The sequence below is a fragment of the Rousettus aegyptiacus genome, unplaced genomic scaffold (assembly GCF_014176215.1).
Source record: "Rousettus aegyptiacus isolate mRouAeg1 unplaced genomic scaffold, mRouAeg1.p scaffold_m13_p_3, whole genome shotgun sequence".
In the NCBI taxonomy this organism is placed as follows: domain Eukaryota; kingdom Metazoa; phylum Chordata; class Mammalia; order Chiroptera; family Pteropodidae; genus Rousettus; species Rousettus aegyptiacus.
Genome location: NW_023416306.1, coordinates 29,275,370 through 29,293,983, shown reverse-complemented (window position 1 = coordinate 29,293,983; position 18,614 = coordinate 29,275,370). Strand labels below are relative to the sequence as shown.

The 18,614-nt window shown below is 45.8% G+C and overlaps 1 protein-coding gene across 4 annotated transcripts in view; it reads right to left on the bottom strand.

Moving 5' to 3' along the window:
* Window positions 1–18,614, bottom strand: part of PAX5 (paired box 5) — a 169,840-nt gene that overhangs the window by 58,820 nt on the left and 92,406 nt on the right. For all 4 annotated transcript variants that reach the window (XM_036238530.1, XM_016130273.2, XM_016130275.2 and 1 more), the window contains one exon: window positions 13,442–13,571. In XM_036238530.1, coding sequence (XP_036094423.1) covers window positions 13,442–13,571 — 130 coding nt within the window. The remainder of the gene's footprint in view (window positions 1–13,441; window positions 13,572–18,614) is intronic.

Genomic DNA, 18,614 nt, shown 5'->3' with positions numbered 1-18,614 from the left:
ACAGACAATAAAAGCTTTGGCAGTGAAAGTCATTCATCATCATAAAGACCCAAGACATCCCAGTCATCAATTTCACTCACATCCTTAATACACTGGAGAGAGTGCAGGAGTTGAGCACCTCGAAAAGGCGGGAGGCAAAAAACACGAAGGAAGATTGAACAGGAATAATTACAAAGGTCAAAGAAGGGATTCCACCGGGGGAGGGGTGCCACAGGCAGGTCTGGTCCCTGTGGGAGGTGTGCTCAGCCCACAGAGACATTGGACAGTTGCTGGGCGTGCTCCGGGCAGCCCAGCTGAAATGGGCTGTGGGACCGGAGGACAGAGTAGAGTGCTGGGGGGACAAAGAGCCCTACCCTGGGCTCTGTGGCCCTAGGCTCAGTTCTTAGGAGTCTTTTACTTCATCAGCCTTGTTAATACAAAAGAGATTTGAAGATAATAATCAAACCATAGGCATCTTTCGGGAATCTACCCCCATATTAGCAGATGGCTATCTGTGCCAGCTGTGGTCTTCTTCTGGGCAACACCTTTTGAGCAATTATCCAGACTGACACTACTAGTTGTGAAAGGTACTATAAGACTGCCAGGTCAACTGGGACAAGTTGAGCCCTTAAGTGCACCCCCCGACATCCCTGTCCCTTCCCCTGGACCTTTTGGATGCCCTCCCCAAATCCAGCCACCTTGACCAAAATGGAAGATAGGGATCCAAGAGAGGAGGAGATACACCCCAAGGCTCCGTTAGGCAAGTCCTCCCGCCACAACCCACTCCAGTCTGAGAACCAGGCCAGCCCGATGCTCCCACCCCAGTGTCCTCTCCAGCACCCCAGAGCGAGTCCTTGCCAGTCTGCCCAGCACCTGGGCCAAGGCTCCCACCCCTGACCACCTGGACTTTCACTGGTTTCCTCTTAGGGCAATGAAGGACGAGAAAGCAGGAAGCCAACTGTGTGTGGTGTGAAGAGTTGGGAGCCTAAACCGACTTGTTCCTGCAGAGAACCAGGACTTACATGGCACCACCTTTCCAGGGGTGTTTGACTGGACAAAGAAGGAGGAAGTCTATTTAAGAAAGGCAGTGACAACTATTATTTTCCTTTTGCTTTCTTATCTGAAAACAAAACAATAAAAGAGAGCTTCAGTCTAGATGGGGAGTTGCTGGAAGTGCTGGGCACCCTGCACAGGACAGGGAATGGCCTGGGCGGGGGTGTGCTGTAGGAGCTTAGAGCTCTGGGGTTGCCAGGGAGTCACGAGGTGGCCTGGCCCAGGTAAGAACATGCCAGAAGATACACAGTATGTTCCCCAAGAGAGAAGAGACAATGATACCTGTTGCTATCTGCCCATCCATTCACCACAGCTTCATAGAGGACCTGCTGAGTGCTGAGGCCCTGCTAGGCTGGGTAGGTCATCTGGGTGCAGACTGACTTATGGGGTGCCAGCTGCTGGAGAGTGAGTCAACCCAATGCCCGTCAACCAGATACCACCCAAGATTAAGACAAGCCATGTCAGGCACAGCCCCCACATGTGGCCCTGATCCACCCATTAGCTGTGTTTGTGGTTTCTTCTCCTCCATATCAGGCTCTGCCTGACTCGGACCTCCTCTGGTCCGATCTCCCGCCTGCCACAGACACACCGGGTTGGTGAGAGGCAGTGTAGCACAGTGGTGCTTTAAAACTTGACTGCATTTGAAATCTGGCTGCCCCAATTAGGAGCTGTATGACTTTGAGCAAGTTTCTATGCTCTTCTGAGCCTGTTTCTGCATCTGTAAGACTGGGATAATAAGACTAACTCACTCATAGGGGTGTTATGATTAGACAAGTTAACATATGTAAAGTGCTTAGAAAAAAGGCCTGATGCCAAATGAGTGAGAGAGGCAAGTATTAGTGTTCACTCCTGCTGGTGACTCTGGCTGGGTTTTTTGGATCCTGTTCAGGACTGAGATCAGCTCTATGGGGAGAGCCCTTACTCTAGCCCCAACCCTAGATGCCAACCCCCCAAACAGGCTGCTTGCCACCCTATCCTTGAGACTGAGTCTTACAAAAGGCAAACACCTCTCTGGGTGGGCAAGCACGGACAACAGCAGGCTCCCCTAAGGATTTGTGCTGAAACCAGCCTCACCAAACATTTACGGAAGGTCTAGAGGTAGACGTAAAAGTTCTACAGCCTCTCGTGTAATACAAACTAAGGCCAATAGAGACAAATTAGAGAGAGGTTTTTTCCTGAGCTGCAAACATTGGGGGCGGTAGCTGGGAGGCATGAGAAATAATAATTGTGATAGCATCTTGCAGTCAAATGTCTCTTAGGCTCATCAAAGATGTGTATGTGAGTGTGTGAATTGTATTAATTACCTTGACAATAACCTAGGAGGGTGGGTTTTGGGAAAATTAGTAACAATCTATCATGGAGGACAGCTCATTTGTTCATCCATCTATCCATCTGGTAAACATCCCTGAGTACCTACTATGTTCCAAGTCCCCAGGAAAGCTGTGCTGGGGAAGGCAGAGCTTATTCAGAACCTCATAATCTAAAGAGAAAGTTAGGCTGGGCACAAAGAACAATAAGTCAAGGCACAACGGGGTAACAGGCAGGCTGATCCTGGGCGTAGATATGGGGAACATCACTCTATGGGGTAATTGAGGAGGGCTTTCTGGAAGAAGTAGTACTTCGGGACTGTTCCCTGGAGCCATGCCCTGAAGACACATGGCAGAGACTGGCAGCCTGCTGGTTCCTCGGCCCCTCATCAGGTGCCACGAGAGCCTTTTACAGGCAAAGCCCTACACCAGCTCACATTTGCCTTCCTGCTGGGGACACAGGACCTGAGCACCTGACGCAGTCAAGGTGGCATAGGCTCTATCAGCTCAGAAGAAAGGGTGTAGCTCCCCACAGCTTACAGCTTATGTGTGCTTCACCACGGTCCCACAAGGACAGAATTGCCCGGGATAATAATTCCCATTGGGAAGATGTGAAAACTGAGTCTCGGAGAGGGGATGGGTGTTCCCTAAACCAGCAAGGAACCATGGCATAGCCAGGATGAAGACTCGAGATCCTGACTCCAAGTCAGTCCAACGCTCTTCCTTTCACAGCAGAGTGACACCACCTCCGGGCCAGGGACAGAAGCATCCTAAGCAGAGGAACCAGCAGAAATGGAGGCTTGGAATCAGGATCAGGCACGGCTGAGTTGGCAGGTGGTTAAAAGGCAGGCCTGGATCAGCTTCCACAGACCCCAGTGGCCACCAGTCTAGCAGAGCTGCAGGTGAATGTGCGAGATCTCTGTTTGGATGCCTCTGATGCTATGGAGATTACTACCAACAAAAGCGATACAGTATGGGGGTTAGGAGAAAACCAGCCCTGCTACTTCCTGTTGTGTGAACTCAGGCAGTTTCTTTGAGTATTAGTTGGGACAAAAATTGTACCTATGCTTCACGGAGTAAAGGATTAAATGAACCAAGGCATGTAACAAATGCTCAATAACATTAGCTATCATTGTTATTATCTCCTGAGGCAGCCTATTCTAGTTTCCAAGAGCTTAAACTGTTTAAAAAGTTCTTCTTTGCACTGTACTAAAGCTTGCCCCCCAGCGGCTTCCCCTGCTGGTTCCCAGCAGCCACACCTCCTCCCCACTCCCACCCCCTACATCCCTGAGCACAGGGAGGCAGCAGGCAGGTCCCAGGTCCACTGTGTCTAAGCCAATAGCCCTGGGCCTCCCATGAATGATAAGGTTCTCCGCCCTCTCCCCTTCCAAGACCTGTCCTTCTCTGGCTGCAGCCCTGGGTGTCAAATACTGAGATGGATTCACCCCTCAGCCCGGGGATGTGGACTTTCCAACCCATATGGCTCGAGGAAAGTTCATGATGGTTCATCTAGAACATTAGATGAAACTATTGGCATGCTGGGTATCCAGAAAACATGACATAAAATTTTTAAAAATTGAACAACAGTGTGAAGAGTAAAAATCTATTTATAGGAAATCAACTGTGTGTGTATAACCTGATACTTTTTTTTTTTTTTTTTTTTTTTTTTTGCATAGGAAAGGTTCTGGAGGGACATAACGTACCACATCAGCAGAATGGGTTAGGAATGGGGCGAGGAGACACAGTCACAGGTTGCTGTCCATACTTATGGACCCTTCAAATTTATTTTACAATGAGCTTGTATTACTTTGTGATTAAAAAGGAATTATAAAAGGGGGATTAGAGAGATGAAAGCAAGCTTCAGAGCAAAGCAGCCAAGAGCACGTGGCTCCCCAGAGCAGCTTAGACATGGCGTCCTCCACAGAACGTTCCGTTCCCCAAATCCCTCAGTCCAAGAGCAGCAGTGGTTCCCTCCTCCATGCCCTAAAAAACACTTGGCTCCCCCCGTGGTGCTTATCTTTCTTTTTCTCGTTTGTTTTGTTTTGCTTTGTACATGTACCCATGTTTGCCTCCCCTGTCAGACCAGGAGTGTGTTGAGGGCAGGGATTCTACAACCCTTAAGACCCAGCCCAGGCTACATGATGGAGGAGCTGGATTTTAACAGAGAGATGAGTGAATGAATGAATGAATAAATGAATTATTGACTGGTGGCAGCTCTGCTAACTGCCAGGTACTACAATTTGGAGCATTTTCTCTTCCTGATAATGGCAAGGCAGTGGAAATCTCTGACTAGGAGAACAAGCTGTTTCCAAATAATGAGATCACTATTTTAGTAAGAAGGATCGCAGCAGGGTGCGCTGGGAAGCTGGAGGCCCAGAAACCTTCTCGAAGGCTATATGGAAAGGCTGGCTTCCAAACTGCCCACAGGTGTAAAAATCTGAGTACGTTACCAGGAAAGCCATCCAGCTTTGTTTATTTTGATCCTACAAAACACAAGGTCAGAAACAACTAGAGTCCTTCCTGCTGAAATTATTTTTTTTTAATTGACACTACACTTTACACAAATATTAATTTGTTTATTCAACAAATAGTTCTCGGGAAAACTGTGCTAACCTGAAAGCAAATTATATTTTCCTTCGATGTGCATTTTAATTACAGAGATGCTTGAATTGCATTTTGGCTTTAAAACGATTAGATCTCCAGTGTCTCTGAACATCTGAATATCCCTCCAAACACTAAGATTCCCAAATTCTAGGTTTCTATAGAATCTATAACTATGAGTCTATTTAACAATCCAAACCCAAATATTTTAAACCCCAATGAGATTCACCTTGCATCTTTCTAGAATGCAAATAGTCTTGTACATCTGAGGAAAGTTCCAATCTGGGCTGCTGAGATTTCCCTCTGGGCTGTGGTCCCTGAAGCAGGCCCATAGCATTCGGTTCGAAGAAGGCGTAACGTCACTGCACTAGGATAAAGTGCTGCATTTTTCTGGAGAACTCTGCACTGAGTTCTTACAAACAGAGCTGATATTATAGGAAAGCCATTCCCAGCAGCCGGAACAGCCCGAGCAAAGGCCTAGAGTCAGGGATGGGCAAGGCCCGTTGGATAGCCTTCTTGGCTTGACAGCAGGGGTTTCTATTTGACAGGAATAGAAATAACAGAGGACAGGATGGATGGGGCCGGAGTGGGGTCAGAAGCTCAAAAGCCTAAAGGCAAGGTGGCATCAGGGGCAAACAAGAGCATATGGCTCATTTAGGGGGCAACCACTTCTCCACTCTACCTGAGTGTGGCCACGTGGGAGTGTGGGCCCAAGGTGAACAAGCCTTCCAATTTTTCAAAAGAAGTTAGACATTTTAATCTTTACGTTAAAATCTCCTGATTTTCAGGCACTTTTAAATTTAAATGTGATCGTATATTGACAAAGCTCAAAGAATTGAACACATAAATGATATTCAGTTAAATGTCCTCTCCCTACATCCAGTTCACATGCTACTAAGTTCCCAAGCATCCTTCCAGAGTTCCTTTATGCACATATGCACAAATACAGATTTGAATTCCCACTGTCTCTCCCTTCTTTCCACAAAAAGTAGCATCTGTACACACTATTCTTGCTTTTTTCATGAATAATGCATCTCAAAGATCCTTCCCTGTCAGGACATAAAGTGCTCCCCCATTCTCCCCTACAACTGTACAAGTACTCCCTTGTACGAATGAGCTATTCTTTATATAACTTGTCCCCTGCCGATGGATGTTTGGGTTGTTCTTCTCTGATCTTTAAAATGTTAGGGCTATTTTTTTTTAAATGTAAAAAACAGTATGAAGACCAGATGGTCTTTGGGCCAATTCATAGGGACACCAAATGCCAGCCAAGAGATGTTTCGGGCAGTGCCTAGGTCTAAGTTCAGAGCACCGATGCTGGCCTGGACTTCGCAGACACCTCAGCTTCTGGCTTGCCAGTGGGAAAGGAAATCACAATAGAGAACACCTTCAGGTGAGTCCTGTTTGAAGCTTCTTTGAAATCACAACAGAGAACACCTTCAGGTGAGTCCTGTTTGAAGAGGCTGGGTAAAGCTACCCAACCTCTGAAGTTAGTGGAAATTAACTACGAGACTTCCTGAGGCTTGAGTGTGGGCTGGGCCCAACTGGCAGTGGAGAGAGAACAGAGACATGGTCCTACCCTCTCAGCATCTCACACACTCATTCATTTCTACACTTAAAAGGCATTTTCCGCGACTGTGTCTTCTGTCAGGGTTGCCTTTCCCTCGAATCTTCAGAGGCTTCTCATCATTGGGATTTCAGATCGGTGACACCTCTTTAGGGAAGTTCTGCTTCATTCCCCCACCCCCATCTCACTCACCACCTCTCTCCGACCCTAGTCTCTCTACTCCCTCCCCCAGTTCATTTTCTTCAGAGCACAAACCATTATACAATTATAGTGCCCATTTTTTCTGTGTTTGCTGTGAATTGTCTGGCTCTCCCCAGCAGGTGAGCCCAGTGAGGGCAGGGACTGTCCACCATGGCCACCATCATACTCCCGGCAAGGCACAGAGTGACAGTCCACTAGAAAGTAACCACTGATATTCTGCCCCCTTTCCAGCAACTCTGAAACCCAGCAGCTTCCACAGGATTCCTAGGAAAACTCCCTGGCTGAGTGTGGTTACAGGGTATTATGCTGATTGTAGCTTTTATTGTCATTTTTCCAGCACCTTTTGGTAACCTGGATACATAAGGCATTCCTTGTCTTTTTGCTTTTGTTATTCATCATGATTTAACTCTGAGGTTATTGAGTGGGGTCTGATTGAGCCTCAAAATGGCTTATAAAAAAACAGGTCAAAGGAAGTGTTCCCCATGGAGAGATGAAAAACCGGCCTTCAGGGCATCCTGGCACCTGGCCAAACTTTTTGGTACAGGAGTCATTTACTGAGGGTTTACCATATGCCAGGCTCTGTGCTAAGACCCCGCATGGTCGCTCATGTCATCATCGCAGGAAGCCTGGGAGGGAGTTCATCTGCAGGCCCCATTTTACAGACATGGAACTTGGGCATGGAGGCTAGTAACTTGCCCAAGGTCACCCAGCTAGAATCGAGTGAAACTGGGCCTCCAGCCAGGCAGCCTGGCTTTCCTGCTGACATACTCAATTACACGTTAGAAGAAAAGCCCTCTGGAAATTTAAACTGGACTTTCTTAATTCATCTGACCATAAAACAGCAGCAGGCTGTGGAGGGCAGGGCCCTGGGCAAGCCCCAGTTCCAGAGGGATGGTCCTCAGGAGGAGGAGCCAGCAAGGACGCAGGCTGCTTCATTCCTTTGTTCTCCTAGGCCACGGGTCTGGTGGGCATAGTTAGGAGCAAGATTGCTAGGCCCTTCACTGGCACCCCACTTGTTGTCATCCCTGGCAGGTAAGCACGGAGGCTGCCCCAGCAGCAGGTCTGTGGCCCAAGGACACACCTGCAGATAATTAGTCCCAATCAGAATGAGCCCAAACTGCTGACAATGCAGGAACCGGATGGCCATGTCACTGGTTTGCAAATGGTGGGAGTTTCTGAACCGTGGCCCTGGCTGGTTGAGCAGGGGTTTAACTTAATATTTAATGTGGCACATAAAGGATGGAGAGAAATCGACTCGTTTTCTGATGAGATCTTCTCTAGGCAGCCCAGAGTGTGAGGTCCAGGATGCAGCAGCACAGAGGCCATCTGCCCTCTCTTCCCAGACCGCAGGCTGCCACACCCTGGCTAGGGCCGGGGCTCACAGTCCAACTGTGAGGGGAGGTAAGGCGTGGGGCTGGAAGAATCTCAGGCTCGCCCCTGAAGAGTTCAGAACTGTGTCAGCACATCTACTAACACTGGCAAAATTAAGGCCACGTGGTGACATAGAAGCCCACCTTAGCAGCTCTTGGGAGCATTTCTTCAAAGGGGTCTAATAGTTCTCAGTGGGGTGGACAAATACCCCCAGAGGGTGTTTTGAAAATTTGTGGGGGCTTTTATATGACTGAGGAGTAGTACTGGTTTGCAGTAGAACGGTCCCACTCAACAGAGTTTTTCTTTGTCCTGCACTATTGTCATGTCCTGCCAAACATTCATGTAGGTGAAAAATCTGTTTGTAATTATTTGAATCCACACACAACTAGACTTCATTTGCATATAAATGTGAACTTGCAATTTCCATGACCACTGAATTTTCTAGGAGTGCAACTATCGTGTAACTCGAGCAAAGAGCATACCTTGTTTCATTTGGAACTTTGCTGCCAAGAGTGGCAGAATCGCGCTCACTGTTTGAGTCAGCATGAGTCCCTACAATCACGCTCCTGCATAAGTCAGTGTCAGGCCAGTGGCATTTACGGTGATTCTGTTCACGGGGCAAGCCCTAGACCACTTCGTTAATGTCTCGCACGTAGACATGCAAAGTATTTACTTATCAAAGTACACAGATTGAATTATAAGCAATTTCACTTCCCTTTCTCCTTCATCTCATAGTTAAATAGCGTCATTTCGATCTTATTTGAAATCAGATGTGAAGCTAGGCCCTATTTTTTATGAACTTAATTTCAGGAGAGGAGAGAGAGGCGCTGTTAAGATTTGCTACTTCAAGGGGACGCTGGGTGGGAGGGGCAGAGAACCCCTACTGGAGCACAGCACACAAAGTCCCATCTGCCCTGCACGTGTGTGCCCCGGCCACTGTGTGTATGCCCTTTATATTTGTCACACCAGTGGGACTGTACTTAACATATTATTCTACAAATTGTTTATTTACTTAAAAATATATCTTGGACATTTATTCACATCGGCAGGATAACTCTACTTAATTCTTTTTAATGGCTGCATATTAGTTTGTTATATGAAGGAGTCATAATTTATTTAACCAACTGCTGTTGATAGACGCTATGTTGTTTCCATTCGTTTGCCATTATAAACAATTCTGTAATTAACATACAGATGTAGGTATCATTGTGCATTTGTACAAACAGATCTGTGAGATAAAGTCCTAAATGTGCATATAAAAAGATTAGAGAAGGTAGGTGTGTACATTTAAACTTTTGATAGATATTGCCAAATTCCCCTCTAAAAAAGATTGCACTGACTTATACATCTATAACAGTATATGAAAACATCTGTTTCTCATACCCTCTCCAATACTGAACCTCAAGAAACATTTCTGTCTTTGATAAGTTAATAGGTTTTATTAAGCATTTCATGATTATTTTAATTTTCTGTTCTAAAATTATGAGACAGGTGCATATCTTTCATATGCTGTTGGACAGCTGCATTCCACCACCCCCCATGAATTTTCTATTTATATGTCTTTTCTTATGATTTTTTTTCTTATTTGATTTTAAAAGCTCTTTATATATTAAGGAAATTAGCTTTGTGTCATCTGTGTCCCACTAGTTTTCCCTCAATTTTGTTCTTTGCCTTTGGGTGTTTTTCCATACATGCAAAAGATTTACATTTAAACAGTCATTTATATTACTTTTGTCTTTTGTATTTGGAACAAATTTTAAAGGGCCTTCCCCATTCCACAATTATAAAAAATTTCTCTAGTATTTTTTTACAGCTTTATTATGGTTTATTTTTTTTATATTTAAAGTTTTTATTGATGTGGAATTAATTTTGAATAAAGAGTGAGGTGTGGATCCAATAGGCCCAATTACCCCAACACCATTAACTGAATGATTTTTTCTCTGCTGATTTGAAATGCTGCATTTGTAAACATTCACATATCTTTGGACTTATTTCTGGACTCAAAGCTGTTTCATTTGTCTTCTTACTTCAGTTTCAGTAATAAATAGTTTTAATTATTATAGCTTTATCATAAAGTTTTTAAATATGCTATTTTACTCATTTCTCTATTTCAGATTTTTTCTAGCTGTCTTCGACTGTTTATTTATCCAGTATTTAGTGTCATTTTGACAAGATCCTCCCTGCCCCCCCAAAAAATTCTCTTGCTATTTTGGGATTGTTTTGAATTAATACATTACTTAGAGAAAACTGACATTTCGATATTAAGTTTTCCTATTCAAGAACAAACTATATATCTCTATTCTTTTATGTCCCCTGATGGAGTTTTAAAGTTAAATTTACTCCTCAGCATTCTTTTTTGTTATTGATAATGTTTTCTTCTATTATGTTATCTAGATGGCTATTGTTTACATATGAGAAAGCTAATGCTTATATTTATAAAATTATATAAATATATAGTTATAATATTTATATTTATAATTAGAATACTCTTAAATTTCAAAAGTCAGCATAATTCTGACTTTGTCTGAGATATTTATATTCTTTTTCTGCTCTATAACGTGACTTTAAAATGGATAGGTCAAAATACAAATAAGTCTTTGGTCTTACCTGAAAACTCAGCCCACACCCAGACTTGCCACTTGGGCCTACTGAAGCCTTCTGCAGACCCCTGGACTCCTAAACCACTCGGCAGGCTTTGAACACCAACTTTCCAGATCAGGGTATTAGACTCAAACTCCTCTCCATTGTGAGACAGATGAGAGAGCCGCTAGGTGGGGGTCTGTTTGGAGAAACTATTGCCACCGAGCCCCTGCCTACTGCAACCATGCAGGAAGATGCCGAGATCTGATTTTTCAAGGGAAGCCAGAAATTCAGATTTTAACTTTTTCAATGTTCACTCAAATTCGTAAAAAGTCCTATATGGGCCCAACGAACCATATCTGTGGGCTGGACTAATCCTTTGGCCAGTTGGCCATCAGTAAACCACTTTAGCAGAGAAGAGTCTCAGAAGTACAACCACAGTCTCAACATTTACTGGCTTCTTTTCCATCTAAATAAGCTTGTGCACAGATGGTAGAATAGAATGTCTTCTTGTAATCTGCCTAAACCCAAGCTTCCCATGAGCCCCAATCCTAACAACAAATCCTTCTTCTGCAGAACAGTCGCCTCTGGAATCTCATTTGATCCTCAAAAGGCCCTAGAGACAAGGACCATTTTACACATAGAGAAACTGAGGCTCAAGGATGAGTCCAAAGCCAGACTGCAAGGAAGAGACAATGTCAGTATTAGCCCCCAGATTGTCCATGTGGCAGAGTGGTTGGCTATACAGGCCCTCGTGTTCAATTTTAACTATACTGCTCACTGGCTACAATCTCTGAAAAGCTACGTAATTGCCCCAGGCCTCAGTTTCTTTATTTATGAAATGGGCATGAACATAATTGTACCTGCTTCCCAGCATTCTTCTTAGGGTAAAATGAGTTTACCTAGCAGAGTACCTGATACTTAGTAATACTTGATAAAGTGACAGTTACTATTATTATTAACTAGTCCAGGCTTCTTTCCACTCTGTCACCCCTACCTCCCTAATTATTCGTAGTTCCTTGAAAAGAATAAGAACCAGGATCTAGGATTGAGGGCCAGCTCCAACTCTCCCCCTTACCCCTTATATTGAGCCCTGAGTCATTGCCTCTCCCTGAGGCTTGGTTTCTGCATCTGTAAAATGGGGGTGCTATCAGAGGTCTTGTCATAGATCTTCATGGCACCAGCGGATATCACTCATAGGATATCACTCTGACTGAAGCTCCCAGTGCCTCTACCCCTGTCCCATCTCCCGACCTGCAGGCTCGGCTGCCCTCCAGGCTCTTCCCCCATCTCAGGTAGACAGGGAACCAAGTCACTCTTGCCACTTGACTGACACATGTACATGGTGCCAAGATCTGCAAACAGGGCCCCGGCTGCTTCTGCCTGAGGCCCATAACCCCAGTGCTATCAGCACTATCACCCCGGGTCTCAGAGCCTTGACACCTTGTCTCATCCGGCCCCCACCCCAAAAGTTCAAACTTCAGTCCAGCCTCCAGCTTCCCTAATGCAACCACAGCCCAGCTGCATTTCTAAGAACCCCTATCTCTGTCACTACTTACTATGTCCTCCCTATTAGCCTACAGGAACATCCTGATACCTCAAGCTGGACCCAAAAGCTCTGGCCCGAGTGCCGCCCTCAGCTCCCCACTATCTGTCTATATAGTATCCGAGACTACCTCCTGCCTGCCAGGTTGGACAACCTCCCAGGACTGGCAGCTCGGTCTGAACCAGTGCTACTGGAGCAGAAAGTCTGGGTCCTTCCAGTCCAACCCCCTCTGCAGGGGCGAGCACAGTGGTGATCGGCACCGTGAGAGGGCTCCGAGAAATAATAGTGACATGTATGGGGTGCTTCTGTACACTAGACAAGAGTCTAGGCATTATGTGCATTAATATAATTATTATTACATTAATTAACATAATAACTATATATCATATATTATTTAACTTAATATATATTTATATAACTAAGTATATCTTATATATAATATAACTAAATATAATAGTTAATTAATCAATATAATAACTATAGGGTAGGTGTTATCATTCCCATTTTAGAAATCAAAAAACTACGAACCATACTTCTTATATAGAATACCCGAGATTACACAGCTAGTCAACAGCAAGTTCAAACCCAGCAGTGTTTGGGTGTCAAGGGCCCAAAGTCTTCATCTTTACACTGACAGTGAAAGAGACTAACCCTGGGCCTTCCAGAAAGGCAGCTGCTTTGCATACACCAAGCAAGCACCTTCCAGCTTCATCCTCCTGCCCTCCTTGACTTAGCCTCTGCCTAGAAATCTGAAATGCCAACAACAATCTGCCAGGAGGCCCACTCGTCCTCAAGGCTGGAGGCAACCAGAGCTGCCCATCTCATGAGGGGGATAAATCCTGGGCCTCTGAACACTCTGCTCTATGCATAAGGGAGCCTGAAATCACCAGGCCCCCCTGACATGAGGCTTCCCAGCCACCCCTCTCAGCTGGCAGTCCATGTGGCATTTGCTTTCCTCCAACTTCGTCAGAGCAATCTACAGCGGTTTCTCAAAGTAGCCATAACTCCTGGCCCCAGCAGTTTCCTGCCTGACCTGTTCCAGGAACTCAGCCCCATTAAAACAAAAATGGCCAGTCAAGTCCAAAGGCACCAAGAAGCCATTCTTCCCACCACACAGGCATTCTCATCTCAGTCTCTCTCTCTCTCTCTCTCTCTCTCTCTCTCTCTCTCTCTCTCTCTCTCTCTCTCTCTCTTTCACTCCCTGTCACATATCCCCCACACCCCCGGTGTCCTCACCTGTCACAATGGGGTAGGTCTGCGGCCCGGGCACGCTGCTCCCAATATCAGCAGGGGTGGAGCTGGTCAGGTTGGCCTTCATGTCATCTAGCCCTCCAGCCAGTGAGGCCATGGCTGAATACTCGGGAGTCTGAAAGAAGAAACAAAACAGAGACTCAGCATCAAGACTCCAAAGCACCCCAGCCAAATGCCACCACCACCTTCTGGGCTCAGCCACCCAGCTGGGCTGCTGTGCCAGCGCTGAGGGGGCACGTTCAGCTTGACAGAATCAACAGTCTTGCCCACGTACAGAAGTGGTCAGGGTTCAGTGCAGTGTCACAAGATTCAAACCCAGCTTCTCTGTGGCCTGCAGGCTCCCCACGCCCAGTCCCAGCAGCCAGAGGCGACTACCCTCTTCAGTGTGGAGAAGGAGACACCGATAACCAAAAGCAAGGCAGAAATAAGAGCCTTGTTGCCAAGACGCTGGAAGGAAAGGTTTCTGATCCTGTGCTCTAAAACCATAGACGTAGAGTCACAGAAACAAGATTAACGGGAATTTGGGACATCATCCAATCAAAACCTCATTTCACACATGAGTAAACTGAGGCCCAAGGGGAAGACGGCTTTGCAGAATCCTAGTCCAGCAGATGGTTCACCATAACATGTTACTCAAAATTCAGTACATCGGACCAACTGAGGCACAGTTTGGCAAGTGTTTGTGAATTCTGGAAGCATGTAACCACCTGTATGCTGAAAACCGTGGGGTGCATACATCTGATTTACCAAGTCCATGCCAACCATGTGCATTTGGCCCATGAGTCATGCTCCTTTCTTTAAGCCATTTCGCGAAATCAGAGCTTGTGATGAGTCATTTCCTTGGCATCCAAGCCACTGTCAGAAAGGGTTGTAAAGATGCCACCTGGGTCTCCCTATTCAAGGACAGACTAAATTATAAGCATTAGTGACAGGTCTCATCTCCCACCCAACCCCCAACCCTATTTTCAGGTAAAGCAAATATTTGCAAATACCTAAGCCAAAGAATTTGGCTGTGCATGCCAAGCTCTGGCGTGGGAAGCTCCCTCCAGGACCCTGGCATTGTCAATGGAAGACACATCTCAGTCAGTCCAGAATTATGTCCTTGGCATACAGGGGCAGGGAAGCAAGCAGCCTTCTGAAAGGATTTGCAGGTTCCCTGGGTAGGACGATGAGGACTGAGCCATAGGCAGGGAAACCAGAGGAGCCAGTGGGCAAGCAGCAGGCAGAGGGAATTCAGACTCAGGCACATTCTTGACTCTTTTCTTCACAAATGAATTAAAAAGTGCTTCCTGGGCAGTTTAAATGCCAACTGGGGAGGATGGCAGCTGTGAGTCCAGCAGGTGCTATAGGCACAGGACCTTGAGATAGAGTCTCACTGAGGACAATTTGTCCAGAACTCCCAGGGCTCTTCAATTATCTCCAGTAGAGGCTGATTTTGAAACACAGAGATGAGCATAGGATCAATGCCAGCCCAGGTTCTTCTAAGGGAGAAAGAAAAGACGAGGACACACCTCCCCGACATCAGGAATCACCACAAAGCTGCAGTAATTAAGACGGTGGGGAATCAGCACAGAGACAGATAAATAGACCAATGAAACAGAAGCACGTCCAGAAACTGATCCATGCATATACGGAACCCTGATATATGAGAGAGGTGATGTACAAATCAGCAGATGAGAGTGGACTCTAATAAACACTGTGGGGTAACCGGTTATCCATTCAGAAACAAGGGGGGAAAGAAATTGGATCTTAACTTTACACCAGACACAAAAATCAATTCCCGGTGGATTAGAGGCCTAAATGTGAAAAACAAAAGCATCTAATGTGGTCAGCTCTAGGTCTGGCCAAAAATCTTTGGGAACAAAGCCTGTCCTTTGTGGAAAAGGAAACAAGTGACCTTGGAGACTCACACAGGATTCTTGGTCACTGTTAGGACAGTAGTGGTTCCCAGACATCCCGCCTCCCTGTTTCCATGCCTCCTCCTCCAGAAAGTCCTTCTTGACTACCACTCCCCAGGCCCCAGGAGGCAGGAAACTTGCTTTCATTCTATTCACCCCATCAAATAGTGCCAGCACATTACCTCATGACTGTGTCAAAAACTCACATTTACCAATCACTTACTCTGTGTCAAGAGCTTTACCTGTATTATCTATCCTGTTTAATCCTCACAATCACTCTGTGAAGTAGGTTCTGTTTTCCCCATTTTACAGATGAAGAAACTGAGAGGATTAAATAGCTTCTAGGTACCAGAGCCAGGATTCAAACCCAGGTCCATCTGACTCCAAAGTCTTGACAACTACCCTAATTATTTTCATACCACAGTGCATCCTGACCCTTTAACAAATGTGTAATCAATTTGCTAGTACCAGCATTCTAAAAATTGAAATTAGAATGAACTAGAAAAGGAAATAGCCAAGGGTCTCACACATAGAAAGAATAAATCCTGTTTGTGAATCTTTATTTCACGTATAAGTAGATATGTAGGTAGGTACTAGGTGAAGATGAAAATATTTTTCTTGCTATAGGTCACAACCAGCAAAGTCTTTGTTCCATGCAGGAGGGAGTTACTAGGAAAAGATCACTATCTAGACTTCATCCTCCATAGAGTGGGACTTGGCCATGGCATTAGCCCACTAATACACTAAGAAGGAACTGGAAGTAAAGCTCACTGGAAGTTGCTCCTTCAGTGCACTGCCATGTGCAAAGACAGAGGTGAAAATGCCTCTAAAAAGGGTCTCTTCCCAGACGGCACCCTGTGGAGTTTATGGTGCCTCCCTCCTCTCTGTTCCCGAGTACCCTAGTGGAGGCCTGATTATAGTGGCCGTTCGGTGTTTATTGAGCCTCTCTGGCATGCAAGATGGCACATGAAGACTAGACATGCTCCTTGACCTTCATCCACAAATCCCAAGGGAAAAGACACATGGCCCCAGAAGCTCCATCCAAGAGGAACAAGAGCACAGAGCCATTAATTTACACAGGGCAGGAAGTGGTCAGGAAAGATTTCTTGGAGCAGGCTTTATTTCACCTGGGTTTGAGCAACCCCTGACCCGCAAAGCTCAGAAGTAAGAGGACAGGACCCAGAAACAGGGCACGTGCCAATAATTGGAGGAGATGAAAGTAGAAGAGGTAAAGAAGAAAAGGTCAACAAGCTGGGACTCGACTGTGCAAGGCTTACGCAATGAACATATGGATGAAAAAATGAATGAGTGATTCTTAGGAGAACCGAGCAGAATCTCAGCTGAAAGTCAGCATCCCTGCACCCCTCCCCACCCCACTGCCAGGCCTGCCTACTTTCTCGACTTCAGGTTGGACCACTATGTGTACAGGGGTCCAAAAGTCAGTCGCCCAACCACTACTGGCTGCCAGAAGGTGAAGTGGACTTCCCTAAACATCTGGGGCTGGCCTGAGCCCAGCCTCTCTTCTTCGGCAGGATCGCACAGCTCTTCCTCCACTCCCACACGAGCCAGGGGATACTGTCATTTCGTTCTGATGTGTGATTATTCCCTAAGTCCTCATCGCTGTCTGTTCCTGTGAGCTGCCTGTGATTTTTAAAAGCAGCTTAATTCTCCCCAGTCTCCTGGGCTCCTTGGAACCTTGCTACAGCGGCTACTCCTCAGCCCCTCCAGGCAGTGTCCTACCTCTGCCTGGAGGGCCCCTCTCATGCACTCATTTAGTGGACTCCTACATTGTCCACAAGACCCAACTCAAATGCCACCTCCTCAGTGAAGCCATTCTTGGGTTCCACACTCCTACAAAAAAAAACATGATTCCTTTATCTGTGCTTTCGTACTTGATTGCATTTTGCACAGACCTCCATTATCCTACTTCCCACTACATATAATGGCAGTTTGTCTATCTCTCTCCAGTTTGCCTTGAAAGCATGGAGCATGGAGCGCCCCTAGAGCCCCCTAAGTGCTTGTTGAATGAGTATAATGTATGACCCAGGAGCATGACACTAGCCACAACACTCAAAAATGAACTGGGGAGTGTTTCCACAAGAGCTCCAAGCCATACGCTAACCTCCTACTTCTACTCCTCGTCAAGTCAGGTGACCAGAAAACAATGTCCATGTATAGCGTTAGTTAAAGCCCCTGGGGAAGTGCCTTCACTGTCTGTGATGGAATACCAGGCCTTCAATAGTGGTCAGAGGCAATAAAAGAAAATAGCCATACAAAGAACTTATTTTTTTAACCCCTAGAGAAGTGCTCAGTAGAATATTCAAATTCCATGTCAATCTCTCCTACAATTTATTACCAGGAAAAAATTTTTCTCCTGATGAATGGTTAATTTGCCTCTGATTGAACAGTAGAAACTTTGGAAACCACTACATACCCCTCTTTGCCTTGGCTGCCAGGCAGCTCAGTCAAATTCAGTGCTAAGTCACCACAGCTACATCATTGTTGTTACCTGGTACAATTATTTTCCCCTTTCCTCTACATAACCTCTGAACTTTTTTTCAGCCTTAACATAGATATATGTAATTGTTTTGAGAGACAACTCAAGTCCTTTGTGAAAGTGGAGGCTGGGAGAGATAGAAAGAATGACAGAAAAAAAATGGGAAGGAAGATTAGGAGGGAAGAGAGAAGAAAAGAGAAGAGGAAAGAAGAGGAGAGAAAAGAGGAGAGAAGAGAGACAGCATTATTGAAGCCATTTTTCCTGGTTACAGGAAGCCAAGGGCTGAGCAGTGGGATGCAGAGACCCTAGGCGCACACACAGGCACACGTGTGTAATATGTCAGTGTACCTATGTGCGTGGAAACACAGCCCCCTCCCCCCCACCCTACCCCCAGACATTGATGTCACAGGCAATAGCTGCGTTCCACATTCCTGTTTTTCTGAACTCTTGGAGTCTTTTCTTAGGATGTCGTTTTGGGCTTCTACTACCTTTCTATCAGGACTCCCTATTTCTGTCCTTGACTATGACCCAAGAAGAGAAACGAACTGAGATCAGCAATTCACAACCTGTCCACTCTAATGCAACCTACTGAGATAAAGTTTTTCTGCCTACTGCCACAGACTCCTGTAAGGTCTCCAAGTCAAGACTACCAGACATGCACACCCTCCTCTCAGACACCGTGCTCCAGATGACGGAAAGTCCTGTACTCTCAATGTCTGAGCTAGAAGGATACTCAGGGCCATCTTTCCCTACCTGGAAAAAC